Source organism: Spea bombifrons, chromosome 3 (genome assembly GCF_027358695.1).
Source record: "Spea bombifrons isolate aSpeBom1 chromosome 3, aSpeBom1.2.pri, whole genome shotgun sequence".
Taxonomy (NCBI): Eukaryota; Metazoa; Chordata; class Amphibia; order Anura; family Pelobatidae; genus Spea; species Spea bombifrons.
Window position 1 is genome coordinate 114063235 of NC_071089.1, and position 20465 is coordinate 114083699.

The 20465-nt window shown below is 40.1% G+C and overlaps 1 protein-coding gene across 2 annotated transcripts in view; it reads left to right on the forward strand.

Annotated features, from left to right (window-relative positions):
* The first annotated feature begins 3209 nt into the window (after positions 1-3209).
* Positions 3210-20465, forward strand: part of PTCHD4 (patched domain containing 4) — a 44153-nt gene continuing 26897 nt past the window's right edge. The window contains exon 1 of one of the 2 annotated variants that reach the window (XM_053461291.1): positions 3210-3809. In XM_053461291.1, coding sequence (XP_053317266.1) covers positions 3210-3809 — 600 coding nt within the window. The remainder of the gene's footprint in view (positions 3810-20465) is intronic. The other variant, XM_053461292.1, reaches the window with a different exon arrangement.

Consider the following 20465-nt stretch of genomic DNA (forward strand, 5'->3'; position numbering starts at 1 on the left):
TTACAAAAAAAAAAAAAGAATCCCTAAAAAATGACAAATGAAGGTCTGTGAATTTTTGAAACTAAGCAGTACTTGAGGATGAATCCCATCTGGTCAAAGTGCTCTATTAACAATTAGTATGTTAAATCACTCCTGTACATGATGATGGCAAAGTTATAGTCTTGTTTTGGAATTTATGGGGTATTTCCATACTTAAAAAAAAAAAAAAAATCAATTTGGTTTTTAATTTATAAAATGTATTAATTTATTAAACCCCCCTGAATCCCAAAAGAAGGCTATAACTTCGCCATCATCATTTCCATGGCTGACTCAGGAAAGAATTGAAGAGTGATTTAATACACTAATGGTTAATAAAAAGTACGTGGATCAGATGGGATTTATACTCAGGTACTGCGGGAGCTTAGTTCAGTAATTCACAGACGTTTATTTTTCCATATGCAGGAACATTATGATGTCATCATGATATCACATGGGTTCCTCTAAATACTTGTTTATTTTTAGTGTTATGTTTTTGTTTATTATTTTTAATTTATCTTTGTTTTATCTTGTTTGAATAGAGGGGAAGCTTTGTTTTCTGATACTCTCATGATGATCAAGAAGCAGGGCTCTGCAGCCATGTTTTCTTCTTGGGGTGAAATAATTTAGGAATTATAAAAATGGTGATCGTGCCCCTAATGACTTGCTGGGCATCTGAATATTATGACTAATGCAATTCCATAAATATATGACTAATGTGATTCTGCGGATGTCAAGCCGTGGAGCTCCCTGGATTATTCATCGGATAACTCCCACTTCACATATCTGCGGATGAAAACTATTTGAAGGATTTTTTTAATGATTTTATTTACATTATACTGCACGCTTATGATGGATTTGTAACTTTTGCCAAAAAATACATCTTGCAGGTCATTGACACACTTAGTAAGCCCATGCAATAGTGTTTATGGATCAAAATAAAATGTATACTGTCACTCCTTCGCATAGATGAACCATAAGAACATAAGTTAAAGGCAATTTTACTACCTCAATTCACGTACATTAAAAGGTGTGAATAATACATATAGTTGACCATTAGTATGGGGACACAGTAAAGGATATGCATCAGGTCAGGCCCAGACTCGCCATCTAACACACTGGGCAAATGCCCGGTGGGCCACTGGCCACCAGTGCCCCATACTTCATTATACAGCTGCCGGCTGGAAATGCTCAGCCACATTCTATGTTAGCATTACAGTTTAACGTGCGGCCATCCATATGGAGCCATCGGCCGCACTTACGGTATAAGGCTGCTGCCGGCCTTAAAGTACGTCACGCTGGTCCTTCATCAGGTACATTTGTGTATTATTGTATGATACTTCCTAGAGCGTGCACGTGTACTTATCTCCTTAGTGAGTCTATATATATACAGCCCTACATATACAAATATTTCATTATATAACAAGTCCCGACAGGGCAGAAATAGTCATGATCTTCTAAACTGAAGTCTGTGAATGCCATACGGTTTCTATTTACAATCAAAGTCTATGTTCTTAGATACAGTATATATATATATATACATACATATTTATATACTTATATGCATGGCTAGAATTATAATTATATATATACATCCATCAGCCATAACATTCTGAGCACTGACAGGTGATATGAATAGCACTGATAATCTTGTTATCATGGCGCCTGTCAGTGGGGGGGGATATATTAGGCAGCGAGTGAACGTTTCATCCTCTAAGTTGATGTTAGAAGCAGGAAAAATGGTCGGCGTAAGGATCTGAGCGACTTTGACGAGAGCCAAGTTGTGATGGTGAGAAGACTGGGTGGTCACCTGGAGAACACGCGGCACCGGGACGCATCCATGGAGGCCGCACCTCGCAAGTTACGGGACTTACAGGAACTGCTGCTAACGTCTCGTGCCGGACGCCACAGTGCACCTTCAGAGGACTAGTGGAGTCCATGCCTCGATGGGTCAGGGCAAAAGGGGGACCTACCCAATATTGGGCAGGCGGTCATAATGTTATGGCTGATCGGTATATATATATATATCCATGCAGCATGCATTAAATGTATAATTTTGCGGTTACATATATCACGCTTTCTGATTCCGTTTTTTTATTCTCAAAATATAGATTTACAAAATAAAAATACATTGTAATATAATATAGTAACCAGCAGTTGTACATACATATACACACGATGTCCTATATACTCACGAGTAATACATGTATTTATTGCAATCGTTGCTTAGATGGTTAAATACATATGCAGGTACACATGGCTGATCATAATCCACCTATATTATTACCCTTCCACATTCTGAATCCACTGATCTCTCAGCAAAAGAAATGATTTAAACATTTTTAAAAATAATCCTAGCTTAAAAAAAAACACCTCCTTTGTTTACCACTGTATTTATAAACACACAATCTTTAGTCATTCAACAATAACACAACACCACAAGGCACACCGTGCAAATGCAATGTTATCTGTGTGCTTGCATCTTTTAAAACAATGTATCATGAGATGTCTATTGTATCTTCATCCAGAAGGGAATCCAGCATATGTAATGTGTCTGTTCTGTCCTCCACAATAGCCAGTGAATGTTCTATGCTGCAGAATTCTGCATGCAGGAGCAGGGATTCCCATCAACAGAGGGTAGAGTGTGGAACACCAGCAAAAAAAAAAAGGAGAGCTACTTAACCCCTCCTGCAGTGCATTGCAACCACACTGCAGTAAAATGGATTTAATCTTCCTATATCCCCAGAGCAGTGCAATAGCAGGGGCTGGTGTTTGCAGTGCAATCATTTCTCTCCTTATTGTTCAGCTGACTTGTATTATCAATCTGTGCCTTCAAAAGAAGGAGACATCATTCCTGTTCTCCTCCACCATTCAGGGAAGAGGGACAAGCAGACCACATGTTTCTATTTGAAGGCATCAATCAGCTAGAATTTATGGGCATTTGGAGCTTTTTGGATCAGGGTGAGAGAGAGGGAGAGAGGGAGAGCTGGTGTTACTGCACCAGCAGATATTCCAGCACTGCAACCAGTGATCAGCACAGCTGAGACTGAAGGGAGAAGAGGGGGGCAGTCTTGTCTTTAAATCAGGAGTCCCCTTAGATCAATATTTGGCAGGCTTGCTGCTACTTGCTGCAGTGTTTGAGAGGAGTAGGAGAAGATCACAAGGAAGGCAAAGCACCCCCACCACATTGTCACATGTGTTTCTTCAGGAGCTCTGGAGCATTAGCAAGCAGGATCTGCAGGAGGATGCTGCAGCAGGTGATCCACAGAGGTCTCAAGTCATTCTTCTACAAGCTGGGCTTATTTGTCAGCAGGCACCCTGTCTTTTTTCTTACTGTCCCAGCAGTCCTCACCATCATCTTTGGCTTCCTGTTTTTGAGTCGTTACAAGACCGAGACAGACTTGGAATCCCTGGTAGCCCCTAGCCACAGCCTGGCCAAGATAGAGAGGAGCCTGGCCAGCAGCCTCTTCCCCCTGGACCAGTCCAAGAAGCAGCTCTACTCTGACTTGCACACCCCTGGGAGATATGGCAGGGTGATCCTGGTGTCCAGACCTGGTGGGAACATACTGCTCCAGGCTGAGCACATACTCCGCATTCACCAAGCTGTGCTGGAGATGAGAGTCAACCACAAAGGTTACAATTACACTTTTTCTCATCTGTGTGTGTTGGGCAATGAGGAGAAGAAATGTGTGTTGGATGAGATCATTTCAGTCCTGGAGGACCTCAGGCAGGCTGCTCTCTCCAATAAGACAACAGCCAAGGTGCAAGTCAGCTATCCCAACACTAAATTAAAGGTAGGAGGCTTCTGTCCACAGTGTGCTTCTGCTGCTTTCATGAATGGGGATCTCTGCTCCTTGCTATGGTTCAGCGTTGTAAGGTTCTATTGACATGGAATCAATGAATCATGAGAATGATGGATAGAAATATGCTTGTGAAGTCCGGCTTCAAAAGGCTTGTTTAATTAGATTCCATTTAGATTTAGCAATGGTACCCTATGTCAAAGTATAGGGAAGCCACATGTTTGAATACTGAGGTTAAATAACTATGCATGTGAATAGGATTTTCCAGATCCAGGAGGCCTTGCAGGGACAGTATATATAAATTGTGTAAATATATATAATATATATGGATACAGTGTATATATTGTATATTTATAGTGTTTATATATATATATATATATAACTATGTATTTATATATTTGTGTGCGTATATATATATATAGTGTGTAAATATATATAAATATCTACATATACAGTATATATAGTGTATATTTATACAGTGTATATATATATATAATGTATAATATATTTTATATAAATATTATATCTATAGTATGTATGTATGTATATATATATATATATATATATATATATATATATATATATTATATTGTGGACAATAACCCCAATATATATGCTTTACTTTATGTGTGTGTAGACATCTATGTGTGTAGACATCTATGCTGAAATATCCATATATATCCAGTATATATATCCAGTATATATATATATACTGAAGCCTATTTAACACTATAAATTCATTTAAGACACTTTAGAATTAAAAACCACCAGCGGGCTATGTTTGCACTTTTCCAATAATGTATATTTTCCTGTACCGAAGCGCACATTCAGTATCATAAAGCGTCTACCCAGAACACAGCTGTAATAGCATAAAAGTTTCTTATTGCACCGTCTCCCCGCCTGCACTGCGTTGCTTGAAAATGAATTTATACAGCGAGAGCAATGTATTAAAGAGATGGGAAATTGGTTTTCTGATATTTCTTTTAGATGACAGATGTATCTTCATTTTTTCTATTCCATCTCAAAAAGATGTATGCTGTATCTCCTAGTTCTGGAGTTCTTTGACCAGTTCTATTTTGGATGTACCTCCAGAGGGCCTGTGACAGCATTGCACCAACATGGCTTTAGGCTTCACCTGGCTAATTTTCTATTCTGTAAAAAATATAACTTAATATTACATTTTTGGTAGAAGGAACATAAATGACCATCTTCCATGTTAGGTCTATTAGTTCAAGAGAAGTTAACCCACAAGATGATTTCTAATTTACGAGCGCTTGGATTGTAAAATATTGAAAATATTCCATAGTTTGGAATCTTAAGACATACATCTACGTCATAGGTGTATTTTTTGTTGCTAGAAATGCTTTAAATTTACCGCTGTTCTGTTTTTAACCTTTTATTCGGTGAAAATGATCCAAAGAAATAATGTTTTTGCGTTCATGTTTCCCTCAACATAAACCTGTCTATAGTATTATTGCGACATTATATTGATGCTTCTAGAGCAGATACAGTACTGTGACTAGAGCTTTAGTGATCGCTCCAGAATCAAGTACGGCCGTATGGCTGTGGATGTTTTAGAATGGGCATATGCGTTGAGATGCTTCTGAAACACGTGGATGTGTGTAAATAGGATCACGCAACTGCAGTATTGTGACACGTATAGAAGATACAGTAATTTGTGGTATTTTGTGTAGTGTGTGCCCAAAGCTCCAGGAGATGTCTACATGAACAATATTGGCTTCTGGAAGTCATTGATTGCTGGTCTATAGTCAGCGGTAGTACCGTGTTATGTATAAGGTCAGCGTGGGACTGGGCTATAGTGAAGCCCCTAGAACAGAGGTAACACATTTATAGCCCCCCAGCTCATGAACACATGGTTTGTAGTTCAATGTATCTACATTTTATGAGGCCCATAGCACGGGAACTTAGTTTTATACAAGTGTGGTTACTTGTTTCAGATATGTTATACTGTAATAGCATAGCAACGCTCTCTTGCTGTCAAAATTCTCTTCTTTCCGTTGTCTGATGTGGAGCTCTAAACAACCCATGAATCCACGTACAGGGTAGAACCACCTCTACACACAGAGGGCGACTCTCTACAGTTACGGACGCCATGATATTCGACAACAGACCATGTGGGTCTAGCAGAATGATAAACTGTCGCAGACGCGGGGTCTCGCTAGTATGATTCTTCGCACCTCGTTTTTCTTACTTTTGGTTTAAAAGTAAAGAAAAATATCTGTTGATCCAGAGTGTTACTTTTGATATATTTTTTTTCTCATTGTGCAAATATAATATCTGCTAATATAATAAATACTATTTGCGTGATGATAAAGCACAATCATGTTTTCTTCTATTTAAAATGCAAAAATCCAAAATCCAGAACATCAATTTTAAGAGACGATATCACTTTTTTCCAAAAGTCTACCGTTTGCAACACATTACACTTAAGTTTACCGATTAAAATAGCAATATATACATCCATAAAAAACTCTTAAAATACTTTTTTGGGAACAGCCATCTTAAATTCTTGTTCTGAGGATCTACATGACAGGAGTGGGTTTAGGGTTAGTAGCACCTGGATGCAGTATTTCTTCTGCGCCACTCCACCTTGTACTAAAACACACTCATCCTAACACACAAACTCACTCTAACACTATACACTAACACATGCATACACACACTATCTCCTCCCTCTTTTCTCTTACAACACTAACCCTAGGCTCACCTGACAATCAAATCTAGCAAAATACACTGACACACGCACACACCCATGCAGAGCCGGCCTTAGGCGTTGTGGCGCCCTGTGCAGACTACTCCTCTGGCGCCCCCCCTCACTACCCCCCTCTCTGCCCCTTCAAACTACCCGCCCTCTCTGCCCCTTTAAACTACCCCCCCTCAAACTACCCCTCCCCTCTACCCCTTCAAACTACCCCCCCTCTGCCCCTTCAAACTACCCCCCCTCTGCCCCTTCAAACTACCCCCCCCCTCTGCCCCTTCAAACTACCCCCCCCTCTGCCCCTTCAAACTATCCCCCCCCCTCTGCCCCTTCAAACTACCCCCCCCCCCCCACTTACCTTGTTGCCGGAGTCCTGCGGTAAGAGCGGGAGGCATCCGTCTTCTCGCTCTGCCGGCATTTCATGTTGAGCGCCGGTATAGTCCGGCGCTCAACATGAGATGCTGGCACCGCGACGGAGTCACGGAGAGTAAGGGGCGCCGAGCGGTTGCCGAGAACTTCACGAGCAACCGCTCGGCGCCCCTGACCGGGACTTAGATTAAAGCATCGTTTTTTTTTAAAAACTTTATTTAACATCAATGATGTTAAATAAAGTTTTTAAAAAAAAACAAAAAAAAAAAACGATGCTTTAATCTAAGTCCCGGTCAGGCGCCCCTGCAACCATGGAGCCCTGTGCGGTCGCACAGGTCGTACACCCCTAAGGCCGGCCCTGCACCCATGCTAACAGTATCCACACACTCACTCTAACACCAAACAGTATACATACACACTCACTCTCTCCCTCTCCCATTATCCATGGAGCTCACTCAGTTACTCCACTGGGTACCTTAATCACTAAGTGACTCGGTGCCTTGCACCCACTGCACTCGCCTTAGCACGGCCATCATATTTAAGTTTTCTCTGCCACACTTTATCTCAGACACCGATTAGCTACCCTAAATCCTAAAAGCTCAAGCTATGATAAACTAATTTAGTGAATGATTGCCCATTTAAATCATGGGCAATATATATATATATTTTGTCTTCTAATGTATGTACTTTTTTGACATTTTTTTTTCTCTTTCTAAAATAAGACTCATTATTCAGAGGAAATAGAGTCATTTAAAATAACCTACGTGTGATGCCCTGAATTTGCCTTTAATTATAGGTTTATAAAATAGGTCGTGTTAATTAGCTTGAATAAAACACCCGCTATAAAGACTGTTTAGTTACGATACACCGAATTCAGCTAGCTGGTAGAAATGAATGCATTTAATATAAATTATAAATAATTAGGAAAATGGCAAGGCCGAAATATAGAATTATTTTTAGTTTTTGGGAAATCTTTACAACTTTAGACTAGAACTGAGGACAGAAATTATTTTTTATTAATGAAAAAAATATATATTATTCTGAATTATATTTATTATACTTAGAACTAATTATTTAAACAATAATGATAGTAATATAAACACATAAAATGAAAAAACTAATAGCCAAGGGTGCAAACATTTATCTTTATTGGTCTAACAGATGAAATAAGTATCTTGTGATAATACCTTTTTTGTTGGACTAACAGAATTTTGGAATGACAAGCTTTCGGGAGCTTTACTCCCTTTCTCAAGCCTTGACTCCCGAAAGCTTGTCATTCCAAAATCCTGTTAGTCCAATAAAAAAAAGTATTATTTCATCTGTTATTTGATATTGACACCACCGGACTAATACGGCTAAAACCTCTACTCTTTATTGGTCGTTAGTTATATACCTTAGAACAAAATTTACCTAATTGGGGAAAACTGTCTATACTGTGTTTTAATTGTTCTAAATTGGTAGGGTGTGTTTCAAGCCTGGACTCGGGAAAGACTTCATGGTCTTATTAACTCTGTGTTTGGCACCAAGGGAGGTCACTGCCTGGGTCATACACTGTTTTTTTTAGAACAAGATCTAGAAATAGAGGAGTTTGGAATTGTACCCATAATTCAAAGTTATAAGGATTTTTATTGCGAAACATGTAAAAATATTAATCCAATATTAGTGCAAAATGCAGAATGTATTTTTTATTGTTTTAACAAAGGAGAACAAATCACTAGCATTCCAATCGTCCAAATATATACTTTATATATATTTTTGTACCATATTTTATATAGTACGTAATACTAATATTTTTTTATATTATCATTGCTGCCTCCTGAAGCTTAAGCTCTGATAATTGAGATAAAGCTGCTGTTAATTGCCACAAATTTATGTTGAAAATCTTTTCCAAAGATACCTGTAAAAATAGAAGCCTTTCTGCCAAATTAAATAAGAGGTCTGGCCATGATGATTGTTTAAAGTCTACTTTTATTCAATTATTCACCCATGTTCTTAATCTGTAGATATTCAGCCTTCAGGTCAGTAAGCAATTTGTTATCCCGAAAAGTCTTTTTAACCGCACATGACGAGATCCTGGTGGAAAGATGTACTATATTAGGAAAAAAATATAAAGATAGTGGAAGGTACAAAGCCGTCCCTTTAAAATTTAAACTTTGCGTTTTCAGGTCAGAGATGTCTTAGTAATTCAACAAGTTAAGCCTTTGTAACCGTTATCCAGTTATTTATAGCAGACAGGGGTGAAGGACTCCTGAAAACGTTAAATGAGTTGGGAGTAGAAGGAGAATTGGGCACAAAGTGGGCGTGGCCAAATGTTGCTCCCCTCCCCGAAGAAAGGGGAGAGCGACCTGGAGACCCGGAGAAGCCATGCTTCACCCCGAGACTCTGGGTTAAACCCTGAGAGTCCTCAGCTATAGCCATGAGAAGTGTCTGAATGCATATCCTGCATGGGCAATTGTGGTGGGGGATGGGCAAATGCATACGGGGGATTATGCAAAATCAGCATTGTTTACCCATCGTACAGCGCTGCAGAATATGATGGCGCTATATAAAGGGATGTGAGGTGCATGTGACAGTACAAGCAGTGCAAGCATTCATTGGGGAATGTTAGTGTGTAGTGATGTTTCACTAGTAGAATACAGTTTCAGTATATACTGTGAAGGTTATTTTATGAATCAATCCTATGCCAGTGTTTATTACATTTGGTACCTAAGGGGTTACTTCATGGATGCATCAAGTAACTGCTTTCATGGGGAGCACCACCATAAAGTGGAAGGGCAGTGAAGGACTTATTATTAAGAAATGCATGTATAATGTGAAGTCATAAGAAAAGTGCATTAGGCATTTCACACCGTCCAGACCCGTCATGGGCATATTTCCCGGTATAGTTGGGAAGAGATAGCCCCAGACAGCCTTTGGTGGGAGGTAACTGTGTGGGGAGCAGGGGGAATGGCCAGATGTCGCTCCCTATCTGGAGAATAAAGAAACTGACCCGGAGAACCGGAGAAGCAGAGCTTCATCCGGAGACTCCAGGTCAAACTCGGAGACTTCCCAAGTATTGTGCCTCGGTAACCTAATGTGGCTTCAGCTGTTGTTCTGGACTAACAGTGACGGCTGTTATGTTTGTATGATAACTTCTTCCAGGAGACAGAACCTTTTAATTCTTACGCAAGTTTAATTTGTGATATCTTATTTATAGTAAATCCTTTATTTTTAATGGTTTCTGGACCATGTCTTCTCACATATCTGTACCGTGAATTTGCATGAATAAAAACTAGGAATCTGTGCTGATTCATTATTGGTGGAGCAGTTTTGGGCATATTCTGGTTGATTTATTGAGTGCTCTCAGTATACGTGGAAGAACGCATATGTTACCCCGCACTAATAATGAAGACCCGTCTTTTGATGATCTCTGGGTAATTGTTCTGGAGAGCTCCTTTCTCCATATATCTCACGCAGGTCTACACGTCTGTTTTCAATTACTTGACCATGCTTTTTGTTATCAAGAATTGATTTTGTGGCGGAAGGGGGGGGGTGACTGTAAAGATTATAATTAACTGGAGAAAGTCTGGTTACGGGCAACCCACATGAAATGTAAACTAATACAGTGACGGTAAATTAAAATGCAAATTTTATCACTTAACATTTGGTCGTGGTTGTGAAACATCAGAACGGCACCCAATAGACAAAGTTGGCCAAGTGCCGCCTGTCTACCAAAAGATATAAACATCAATGCGTGTCATGATACCAACACATGTACTCATTGATTCTGCATCCTGGTTTATGATCGTCATCACTTGTCTATCGCTTTTAACGGGTCATATAGTCCAGTCTAATGCTCCAAAAGCTATTCCAGTTCCAATCATGAGATTTAAAGGCAGGGTTTATAGTAGTCTTCTGCTCAACACACCATGCAAATCCATATGATTATTCAGCAAGGTGGGTCCAGTTTCTGTTTAACCCCTTAATGACAAAGCCTGTACATGTACGGGCTCAAAATGCATTGTTTTCAATGGGATTAGGGACCGCCCATTGTCCTTAAGGGGTTAATGAAGAATGATCACTATACCTGGAAACTTTCTAGATGAGTTCACCCTAAATCTCTTCACATAAGTTATTTTTAAAAGGCCATAGCAGAGATTCTGTTGTAGAGACTCACTGGACCGTTGAACTACCTAGATGGTTCAGTTGAACTACCTACATGGTTCAGTTGAACTACCTAGGTGGTTCACAGTGTTGATTTAGGTTCTTTAACACATGAAAATACCAGTTGTTAACAATATGCCTGCTAAGGATTTTCCTTTTTTTCCTATTTTTTAATGTATACAACATTTTTTTCTTTGCTTACTACCCAATATATACAACAATAATGTGTTATTCACACAACAAGGGACAGTTAGAATGTTTAAAATTCAATGGTATTGTCCACATGTCTTAAGATGAAGTGACTAGTGGCCGCTACGCATGTATACACATACTATTACACATGATACCAAGCCCGCATTTACATATAAGACAGCTTTCCCTTTTAATAAGTTGACTATGTTTTCATGTGCAAATTATTGATAAAGGATCGGGAAGCACTATGTAAAATAAATGTATCCATACTAAATAATTTTGTGTATGATCAGGGGAGTGCTGGTAAGGAAGACATTTGCTTGGGTTTTAAGATTTCAGGCCACTACCTGTAGCTTTTTAATGTGCGTTACTTGAAATTCTGCATTTGCAAATTCAGGCAGGTAACAAGTGTTCCAGTTGAAGGAGATGGGTATCAACCCTATGTGCCAACTATAGGCTAAATAGAGGCTTATCGGGCAAAAATACAGAGAAATGGAAAGCATTCTGAGCTCCTAGAAAATATTGTCATTAAAGGAGAAAAGAGAGAGAATATCGTCCCAAAGAGGGGCTGTTTATAAAGAAGGGGGACACTTGGGAGCTATGCATAACGCAGTTGACAACAAGGTGAGGTTTTAATATCTGTAAAAGGAATATGTGCTCGGAATCAAAATGTAATATTGACTTCATATTGTGTTCATCGCGTTATAACAAAGACACAATAGAAATTATGACTTAAATAAATTAGTAGCATATAAGGTTTCAGTTATGAGGACAGGTTTTATACATTTGAGTTTGTTTCCCCTGGGAAAGTGGAACCTGCGAGCAAAAATTTATTTTGCGTTATTTGCCCTTTGGCTTAAGTTCCCCCCGGGCCATAACATGAAAGCATTCGTCGCATGCCCTATGCAGACCATCTGTACATTTCTGCTAAGGAAAAGTGAGAAATATTTTTTTTCTATGCTATCATTTCTGGGGAAGGGCATAGCAGATAACATTAGGTTTATATACTGAAAAATAAAATTCTATTGATGCTTCTGTACCAAAACAGGAATGAAAAGGCATTCTAGATCAATATTTACAGTCATCTGAGAACTGCGTGTTTATTCTACTGGAGCGTTTCTGCTAACATTCAATGTTCTTCATCCTCTAAATTGTATGCTTGCGGGCCGGGCTCTCTCCACCTAATGTATCGGTTTGTCTTAGTCCGTCAATTCTAGTCTTGTCAGACCCCTTGAATATACCGTATTTGCTCGATTATAAGACAAGGTTTTTTTCAGAGCAAATGCTCTGAAAAATACCCCTCGTCTTCTAATCGGGGTCGTCTTATAATCAGACCTCAAATAGAGGTCTGATTATGAGACTAAGATCCAGATCCCCCGCACCGCTGCAGGGGACCTGGATCCTCCTGTCTCCCCCCCATTTAACCCCCCCCCCACACACTTACCGGTGCTTCCTGCTGTATTGCCGGGGCAGCGATCCGCGTAGACAACGTCCGCTGCAGCCGGAAGGAGATGTGGCTAGCAGCGGGGTTGTCTGCGTCCATCGCGCATACCTTCCCCGACTGTCAGAGATCATAGTTCCCCGCACCGGTGCGGGAAACTCTGATCTCTGACAGCCGGGGAAGGTATACGCGACGGACGCAGACAAACCCCCGCTGCCAACTCCACCTCCTTTCGGCTGCAGCGGAAGGAGACGTCAACCCGCTGCCCCGGCAATACAGCAGGAAATTGGAAGCACCGGTAAGTGTGTGTGTGTGTGTGTGTGTGTTAGTGTGTTAAATGGGGGCATAGGGCATTTCTGGAATGCCGTATACCCCTATATGCCACTCTGGCACTTAGGGGGTTAAAAAGCATATTATGGGGCAGAGTGGCATATAGGGAGGTATAAGGCATTTCACCTACCTATCTGCCACTCTGCCCCATAATATGCCTTTTAACCCCCTAAATGCCAGAGTGGCATATAGGGGTATAAGGCATTTCTGGAGGCAGAGTGCTCTATACAATGCCTTTTAACTCCCTTAATGCCACTCTGCCTCCTGGAATGCCTTATACCTCCCTATATGCCACTCTGCCCCATAATATGCATTTTAACCCCCTAAATGCCAGAATGGGATATAGGGGTATAAGGCATTTCTGGAGGCAGAGTGGCACATAGGGGGTCAAAAGGCATACCATGGGGCACAGTGGCATATAGAGGGTTAAAAGGCATATCATGGGCCACAGTGCCATATTGGTGTGGCAAGCCTGGGGGCAGATATGCGTAACTGGGGGGGGGCAGGTTGGAAAATACAAGAAAATGAAAACAAAAAAAAATATTTTTCTCAATCATAGCTTTTATTAAAAAAATAGTTTACATGAATTAACATTTACTGGTAAAACTTTTTTCCTTTAGGGTCGTCTTATATTCAGGCTTTTTCTTTTTTTTCCTAAGTTAATATTCAGATTTTGGGGGGTCGTCTTATAATCAGGGTCGTCTTATAATCGAGCAAATACGGTATGTATTGGATTAAGCACAGCATAAGTTGTTGGCGCTATATAAATAAAAGATAATAATAATAATAATGTTAGAATGGATTCCTATAGATGATGCATCCTAAAATATTCATCTGTGTAGAGGAATGAATGGCAATGAGTTAACAGCCCATTTTCAACTTTTCCAAAGATTCTAGAATAAAAGGCAACTCTTTGGTTTCTAAACAATGTTTGAATGCGTCATTACGTTTCTTGTTTTAATGATGAATATATGGGTAAAACAGCTGTTTAATTTTGTTGATCTTGAATTATAAAAGCCGTTTGCACATTCTGCTTGTACTTGTTTTTTTTTAGTAGATATAGAGACATAAAATATTATGTCGATTGGGAATAATTATAATAAAAATATTCTACAAAACACTATTTGGTCATAACGGTAAAATGATTGTGTTAGAGCAGAAATTAGTCTTGCTAATGTTTAAAACAAAAATGTCTTCATATCATGCATTTATAACGGGAAAGCATATGTTGCAAAATACTCTATTTGTTAAAACAGTGTGAACGTTCTGCTTGCAAAGTAAGCAGTTGCGGATTCATAATTCTGTGTTCAGTTTGCTCGTTGGGGGTGTGCATGTTAACCAGGCAATTAAGAAAGTGTGTTATTTCTCTTAATCAATTATCTTATGGTTTTTGTGTATATATTTATATATATAATTTACCATAGATACAGCCCAGTGTATTCCTTTGATGTGATTCCCTGCTGTTTCCAGATTCAGCGATGGTATCAGAAGGGAACGGGCACAACTTGTGTTAAGCTCTTATACTGAATTAGAAAACAAGAGTCTCAAGCCTTTGTTACAATAAGCAATAGAAACGTTGGCTTTGCCACCAGACAAAAACCGTAGTGGTATTTGAAGAATTTTAAGAGCACAAATGGATCAGTAGTCATTTTGTAAAACGGAGACATTCATAATAGGTTTTGTTATATCCTTTATCCAGCAGGAGCATAGAAGAAAAAGCTCCTAATGTCAAAACCTAGAAAAGGCCAACATTTTTGAAAGCACCATGCTGATCTCTCTCCTTCTTGGTTCTTTCTTTACCTTTAACTCTCTTTATAGTGGAAAGTTTTTGCAGTAGTCCCTAAAGTTGGGGATCCAAGACTCTCCATGGTGTCTTCTGATCTTCTCCTGGTCTAGTGAACAAGATATTGGCCATCTTAAGGCCCACAAGACCAACAAGAACAAGGGTTGGGTAGTGGTATGTGGTATGGGTAGACCTCCAAGACGTGCCCCAGGTTGGCATTCTGGCTACAAAATGCCCTTACTCGTGTGCAAAAGAACCAAAAAAGACAAGACTGGACTTTGAGCCACCGGCATAGAAGGATACCAATCCTCCTCTAGACTAGCAAGCCAAGCTCAACCAGCTATCCAGAGCCAGGAGAATTGTTACTCATTGACTATGAATATTTGTCAGTGTTAAGTGTCTTTGTTCGAGTGGTTAACCCTATGCATTGCTTGTTGGTGCCCATGTAAGACTACAGATGCCGAGTGATATATGCTAATCCTTAAAAAGTAGTGGTCACTAGGTCAGTCAATTGGCATTCCATTATTCTATGAGGAAGGAGGTCCAATGCTACAATGTATCCCTTATTAAAAAAAAAGTTACCCCATACAAACATACAAGCAATCGTTTCTGGTACTGTAGTGGTATATTAGCCTACTTCACAGGGACCACCAGCAGGGAACAGATTAGATCAATAGTTCTCCTCTAATCTGCCTGTTGTAATTACCAGCAGGGAGAAGCTTCAATCGCTAGTATTCTGCTCCCGATCTTCGGCAATCACCAGCATGGAGCAGCTTAAAACCACATTAACCTGCTACCTACTGTTGTCACATAGACAGAAAAAAAAGTAATCAGGTTAGGATAGGGAAAATGTATTAGGTGTAACACTTTGTATGCCAGAGAGGTGGGTGTTATTGTCGTGTGTGAGCATTCCGACACTCTTGTATCTTAATTATGAAGTCCTTAATGTGTTTGTTCTCAAATCCCAAGATGATCCTTTTTTTTTTTATTTTATGTTTGTTGTGTTTTATATCTGGTGTTCCGGCAACAGAGCGTAACTAGAGCTCCTGACGCCAGGGTCAGGATCGGACGTGCCGTCCTGTACTTCTGGAAGTGGAAGGGAGCACAGGGGCATTGCTGCCGTGAGGTTAACGCTCACCCTTCACATTGCTGCCCCCTTTCCCCATGGAAGTTACGGCAAGGGAGTACAGGCATATATCCTGAATCTAAGGTGTAACCAAGTACCGGTTAAGATTTATAACCAAGTACCGGTTTATGTCTACATAAGGAAAAACAGGTAGACTAGATGGGCTGAATGGTTCTTACCTGGCGTCAAATTCTGTGTTTCTTTGTTAAATTGACTGTTTCAGACCAGGTGGATTGAAAGGGGTTAATACATTTTGCAAGAGAAAATAATTCCCATGTTTGTTATGCTTCATACTTGTCATTGTGTCATTGTACATATTTATACATTGTATCCACTCCTTTTGCCGTATGCCCTGTCCGCCTTCTGTGCGGCGCTTTTAACTCTCCAACCCACCACCTGCCATCCCTTCTGTAACCTCGTTATCATAATGACTTTTTCTCTCTTTGGCTAAAGAAGAACATGAAACCGACGCAGGGAGATCAAATATAAGAGTCAGCGAGAGGCTTCATTATGGCCTTTGGATGCCGCGGGCAGTAAAATGTTACACTCCGAAGGAAAGGCTGGAATTCATTAAACGGTCACCTATATTCCATCTACAACAGGAATTTGTTTTAAATCGACTTGCGTCTTTCTTATTGAGCTGCTGCGTACCGAGCCAGAATACTCAACGAGACGGCGACTGCTAACACAATCTTTGCCAGGTTATGCCTAGAGAAAGGGTTTCTAAAGAGCCATTAGTCCCGCAATATGGATGCACCCTAAATCTCAAACGAACCTTTGTGTTTTATTGGATGTGATTAGAGCCATGGCTTGGGACTTTTAATGCAACTTTACCAGAATTAGATATGAAAATGGGGTCAAAGCCCCACAAACAATATATATAATACATACCCCCTGTTCTGTTACAAGTTTTAGCATTAACATTGACAATATATGGTGTGTGTATGGTGTGTACGGGCTAAATGGGAGACCAGAGAGCTCCTCAGATTGACCAATCATGTGTAAAGGAACTTTATCCCAAATTCTACCCTCGGAGGTAGAACAGCACTGGCACCAGGACAGAAGTAGAGCTAGACGTTGCTGCGGGATAGAGTGGCAAAATCTGGACCGTCACGCACAAAGCAGGACAGTTGGGAGGCATGCGGACAGATGCCCCACATGTCTTGGGGATCCCCTGGAGTGGGGCATGGGGTGAGATACACACAAAGGTAGGGATAGGGGATGGATAGTCAATCTAATTTCAGGTGAGGTCCTGTCCACACTTATAACCATAAGTGTATAAAGCCAATTCCACTTTGAAGGCTGCTTGAGCCTGCGGGTAACTTGATTGGAACAATTGAAGAACATAATAAAAATGTCTGTTCTAATAAATTCTCATTATCACAGCGCTCGTTGAGTAATAATTCAGATGTAAAAAGATCATAGCGTCTAGGTGTGTTGGAAATGGCAAAACTATAATTCAGTTATGCCTTTTATTGTACCGTGTTAAACGCGCATAGCTCTACACTACTGCAGTTGAAGTTCAAATACTCCTTATTGGTTTTAACCACTTAAAAGCACGATTTGTTAAACACGTATTTTGATGGGGCCAGCTAAAAAAGCGTATTCGCACAGAGACACGGCCATCCTCCAGTCTTAACAGCCACCCAGCAGCAAGGAACTGCAAAAGAGGGGCAGCTATGCGGGGCAATGCCTGGAATTCAGGACTGCCCCATTAAAATCAGGACGCTTGGCATGTATACTAATTTTCTTACCTCCAGGAACTCTCCAGGTTTGACCTGGAGGCTAGGGCAGCGTTTTATTCGTAGATGGTTGGCAGTGGAGTCTTCTACTGCCCACGATCAAACCAGATTCTGCCCACTAACCATTCAGCACAAACAAATAAAAAATAATTGGTGTTATTATTATTTATTTTTTTCTTAATGTTCCAGTATTTTCAGCAACAAGTTAAAGAAAGCCAGGTCTGTAAATCCTTCTGGATTACCACTTTATTAAAATGGAAGATTAATGACAAACGTTTAAAATGTTGAATGGGTATACCATGAAGCATATACCTTTTGGGGATAAATGCAAAATAAATCAATACCAATATCGCTCAACCATAAAAGAAGAAAAATACTAAAAAAAAAAAGCAGTAGTTTGGCTTACTTAAAACAGAATAAACAATCAATGTCATTCATAATTATAAGAAACAAGGTTTTATGCCTGTCATTGAAATGACGTGCACAAATATGTTCTTCTTTCTTCTTCTCTCCTCTCGCTCTACTCTTCCTGCATGATCTTCTCCCTCTTCTGTCCCCATTCTCCTCGTTCACTCTCTCTTTTTACTTCCCTTTCTCTTCTCCCTTCTTATGGTCATTTTTATAAATCACCTCCCTTTCGTGGCCCAAATCCCTTTTTTCCACAGCTTAAAGACTTTAAGAGCCACGAAGGTGGACAGTAAGTTTCATTAAGGGCTAATCAGGCTACTAAAAAAAGTTTTCAAAAATATTTAGCAGCTTTCTTCAGCAAAGTTTTCGCTTAAGATATGGTTTTCAGGCAGGTGCATATTAGCCGTTTGTGCGTGTTCTAGCTCTTTTATCTTAATCCAATCTACTAGACACACAACCTGACTTGACCCCTTATCATGCTGTCTATGTAATCCAATAGAATGGATCATTGTTAATCACCCAGATATTTTGACTAATGAAACTGTCTATGGGGGACAGGACTATATTAGCATTGTCTCCCTAAGGGGATATTCAGCCCCTTCCCTCCCAGACCCAAGGCAAAGGTCGGCCAGATCCTCTGGGATCTCCTCTGATGGGAAGACCCACTGAAGCCTTCAAGGGGACCTGGCTCCGCTGTGACATTTTCAACGTGACTCAAAAAATCTGTGACCCTAATCAATACCATTTAATTTTATGTTCTAGTTAAAAGTGTGGTACTACAGATCTCTATTCTAGGCTTTTTAATTTGTATATTAGGGAAGTGGGTATTGATCTCTTATTTTTGTGCTGACACCAAATCGTGAATCTCGGGATGTTGTTTTTTGCAGAATAATTTAATTAAAGTGAGAGAATGAGAATCCAATATGTCAGCTCAGGTCCCATCTATGTGGAGCATTCTAGCTAATTTCGTCACTCTGGAGAAAAGTCGAGATTCGCATGAGGCCTTTACAGGCAAAATCTTCCCCTCATTGGATGGGGGAGAAAAGAAGCCACTGACTACGATTAGAGGCACTATAATCCTATTTTAGGTAGAGAAATGCGTTCTTCAAAGTAAGGGCTGTAAATCTTGGGATTGCGTTGCCTGTGAAGGTGGTCATCACAACTACCGCATTCGCTCAATTATAAGACAACCCTGATTATAAGACGACCCCCCAAAATGTAAATATTAATTTAGAAAAAAAAGAAAAAGCATGAATATAAGACTACCCTATAGAAAAAAAAGTTTTATTAGGAAATATTAATTCTCATGTAAACAATTTTTTTCATATTTAATCAAAACTATAATTTTTCTTATTTCCTTTGCCATCCTGCCCCCCAGGTTATGCACATCTGCCCCACGGCTTGCTACTCTGCCCCACCCTGATGTCTTATACCCCTAAATGCCACTCTGCCCGATATGCCACTCTGCCCCCCCTATATGCCACTCTGCCCCCCAGATATGCCTTATACACCCTATTTGCAACTCAGCCTCCCTGATATGCCTTTTACCCCCCTATTTACCACCGTGCCCCTCAGATATGCCTTATTCTCCCCTATATGCCAATCTGCCCCCTGATGTGCATTATAACCCCCCCTATATCCCCCCCAACTTACCGATGCATCCCTAGACCTGTCCCCATTGCTCCAGACTCCCTTGAGTCAAGTGGGGGCAGCCAGTGGATGTCTGTGCGATGTGCGCTGACAACCTCTGCTGCTGCCCGGTACTTCCGCCGGTGCTTCTATGGTGGAGCACCGGCGGAAGGTCATGACACGCCGGGACTCCGTCATAAAAGCTCCGAGAGGAGCCTCCGGGTCCCCTGCAGACCTATTTGAGGTCTGATTATAAGATGACCTCGAATATAAGAGCATTTGCTCTGAAAAAACCTTGTCTTTTAATCAAGGAAATATGGTAATGTCTAGGAAATAAACTTTTTGGCAACAAAGGATGTTGAGTGCTACACAAAGTAACTTAAAAGATATTAAACCAGGAACTTTTCCGAGCGCCTATAAAATCATGATTTTCCTCTCTTCGTCGTGAAAAAATGAGTGTGTGCTTAACGTGGGTTTTTTTGCCTTCATCAGGATAAATGCGAGAACCCCGACCTAAATACACCATTGGCTTTAGAACGAATTCCACGTCAATCATGGAAACATTTAAACAAATCAGATTATTATAAGTGTTCCATTTTTATTAAAAAAAAATTTGTAAAAGTTTCAGAGCAAAAGATCTTTTTAAGAAAAATATATAAAAGTTTAAAAAAAAATATTTCGAAAAAAAAAAAATAGACCAGGAGAGGAGGCCAGATGGATGATGAGGAATATAACGCTTTAAACGCACGAGACGGGTAACATTAGTTC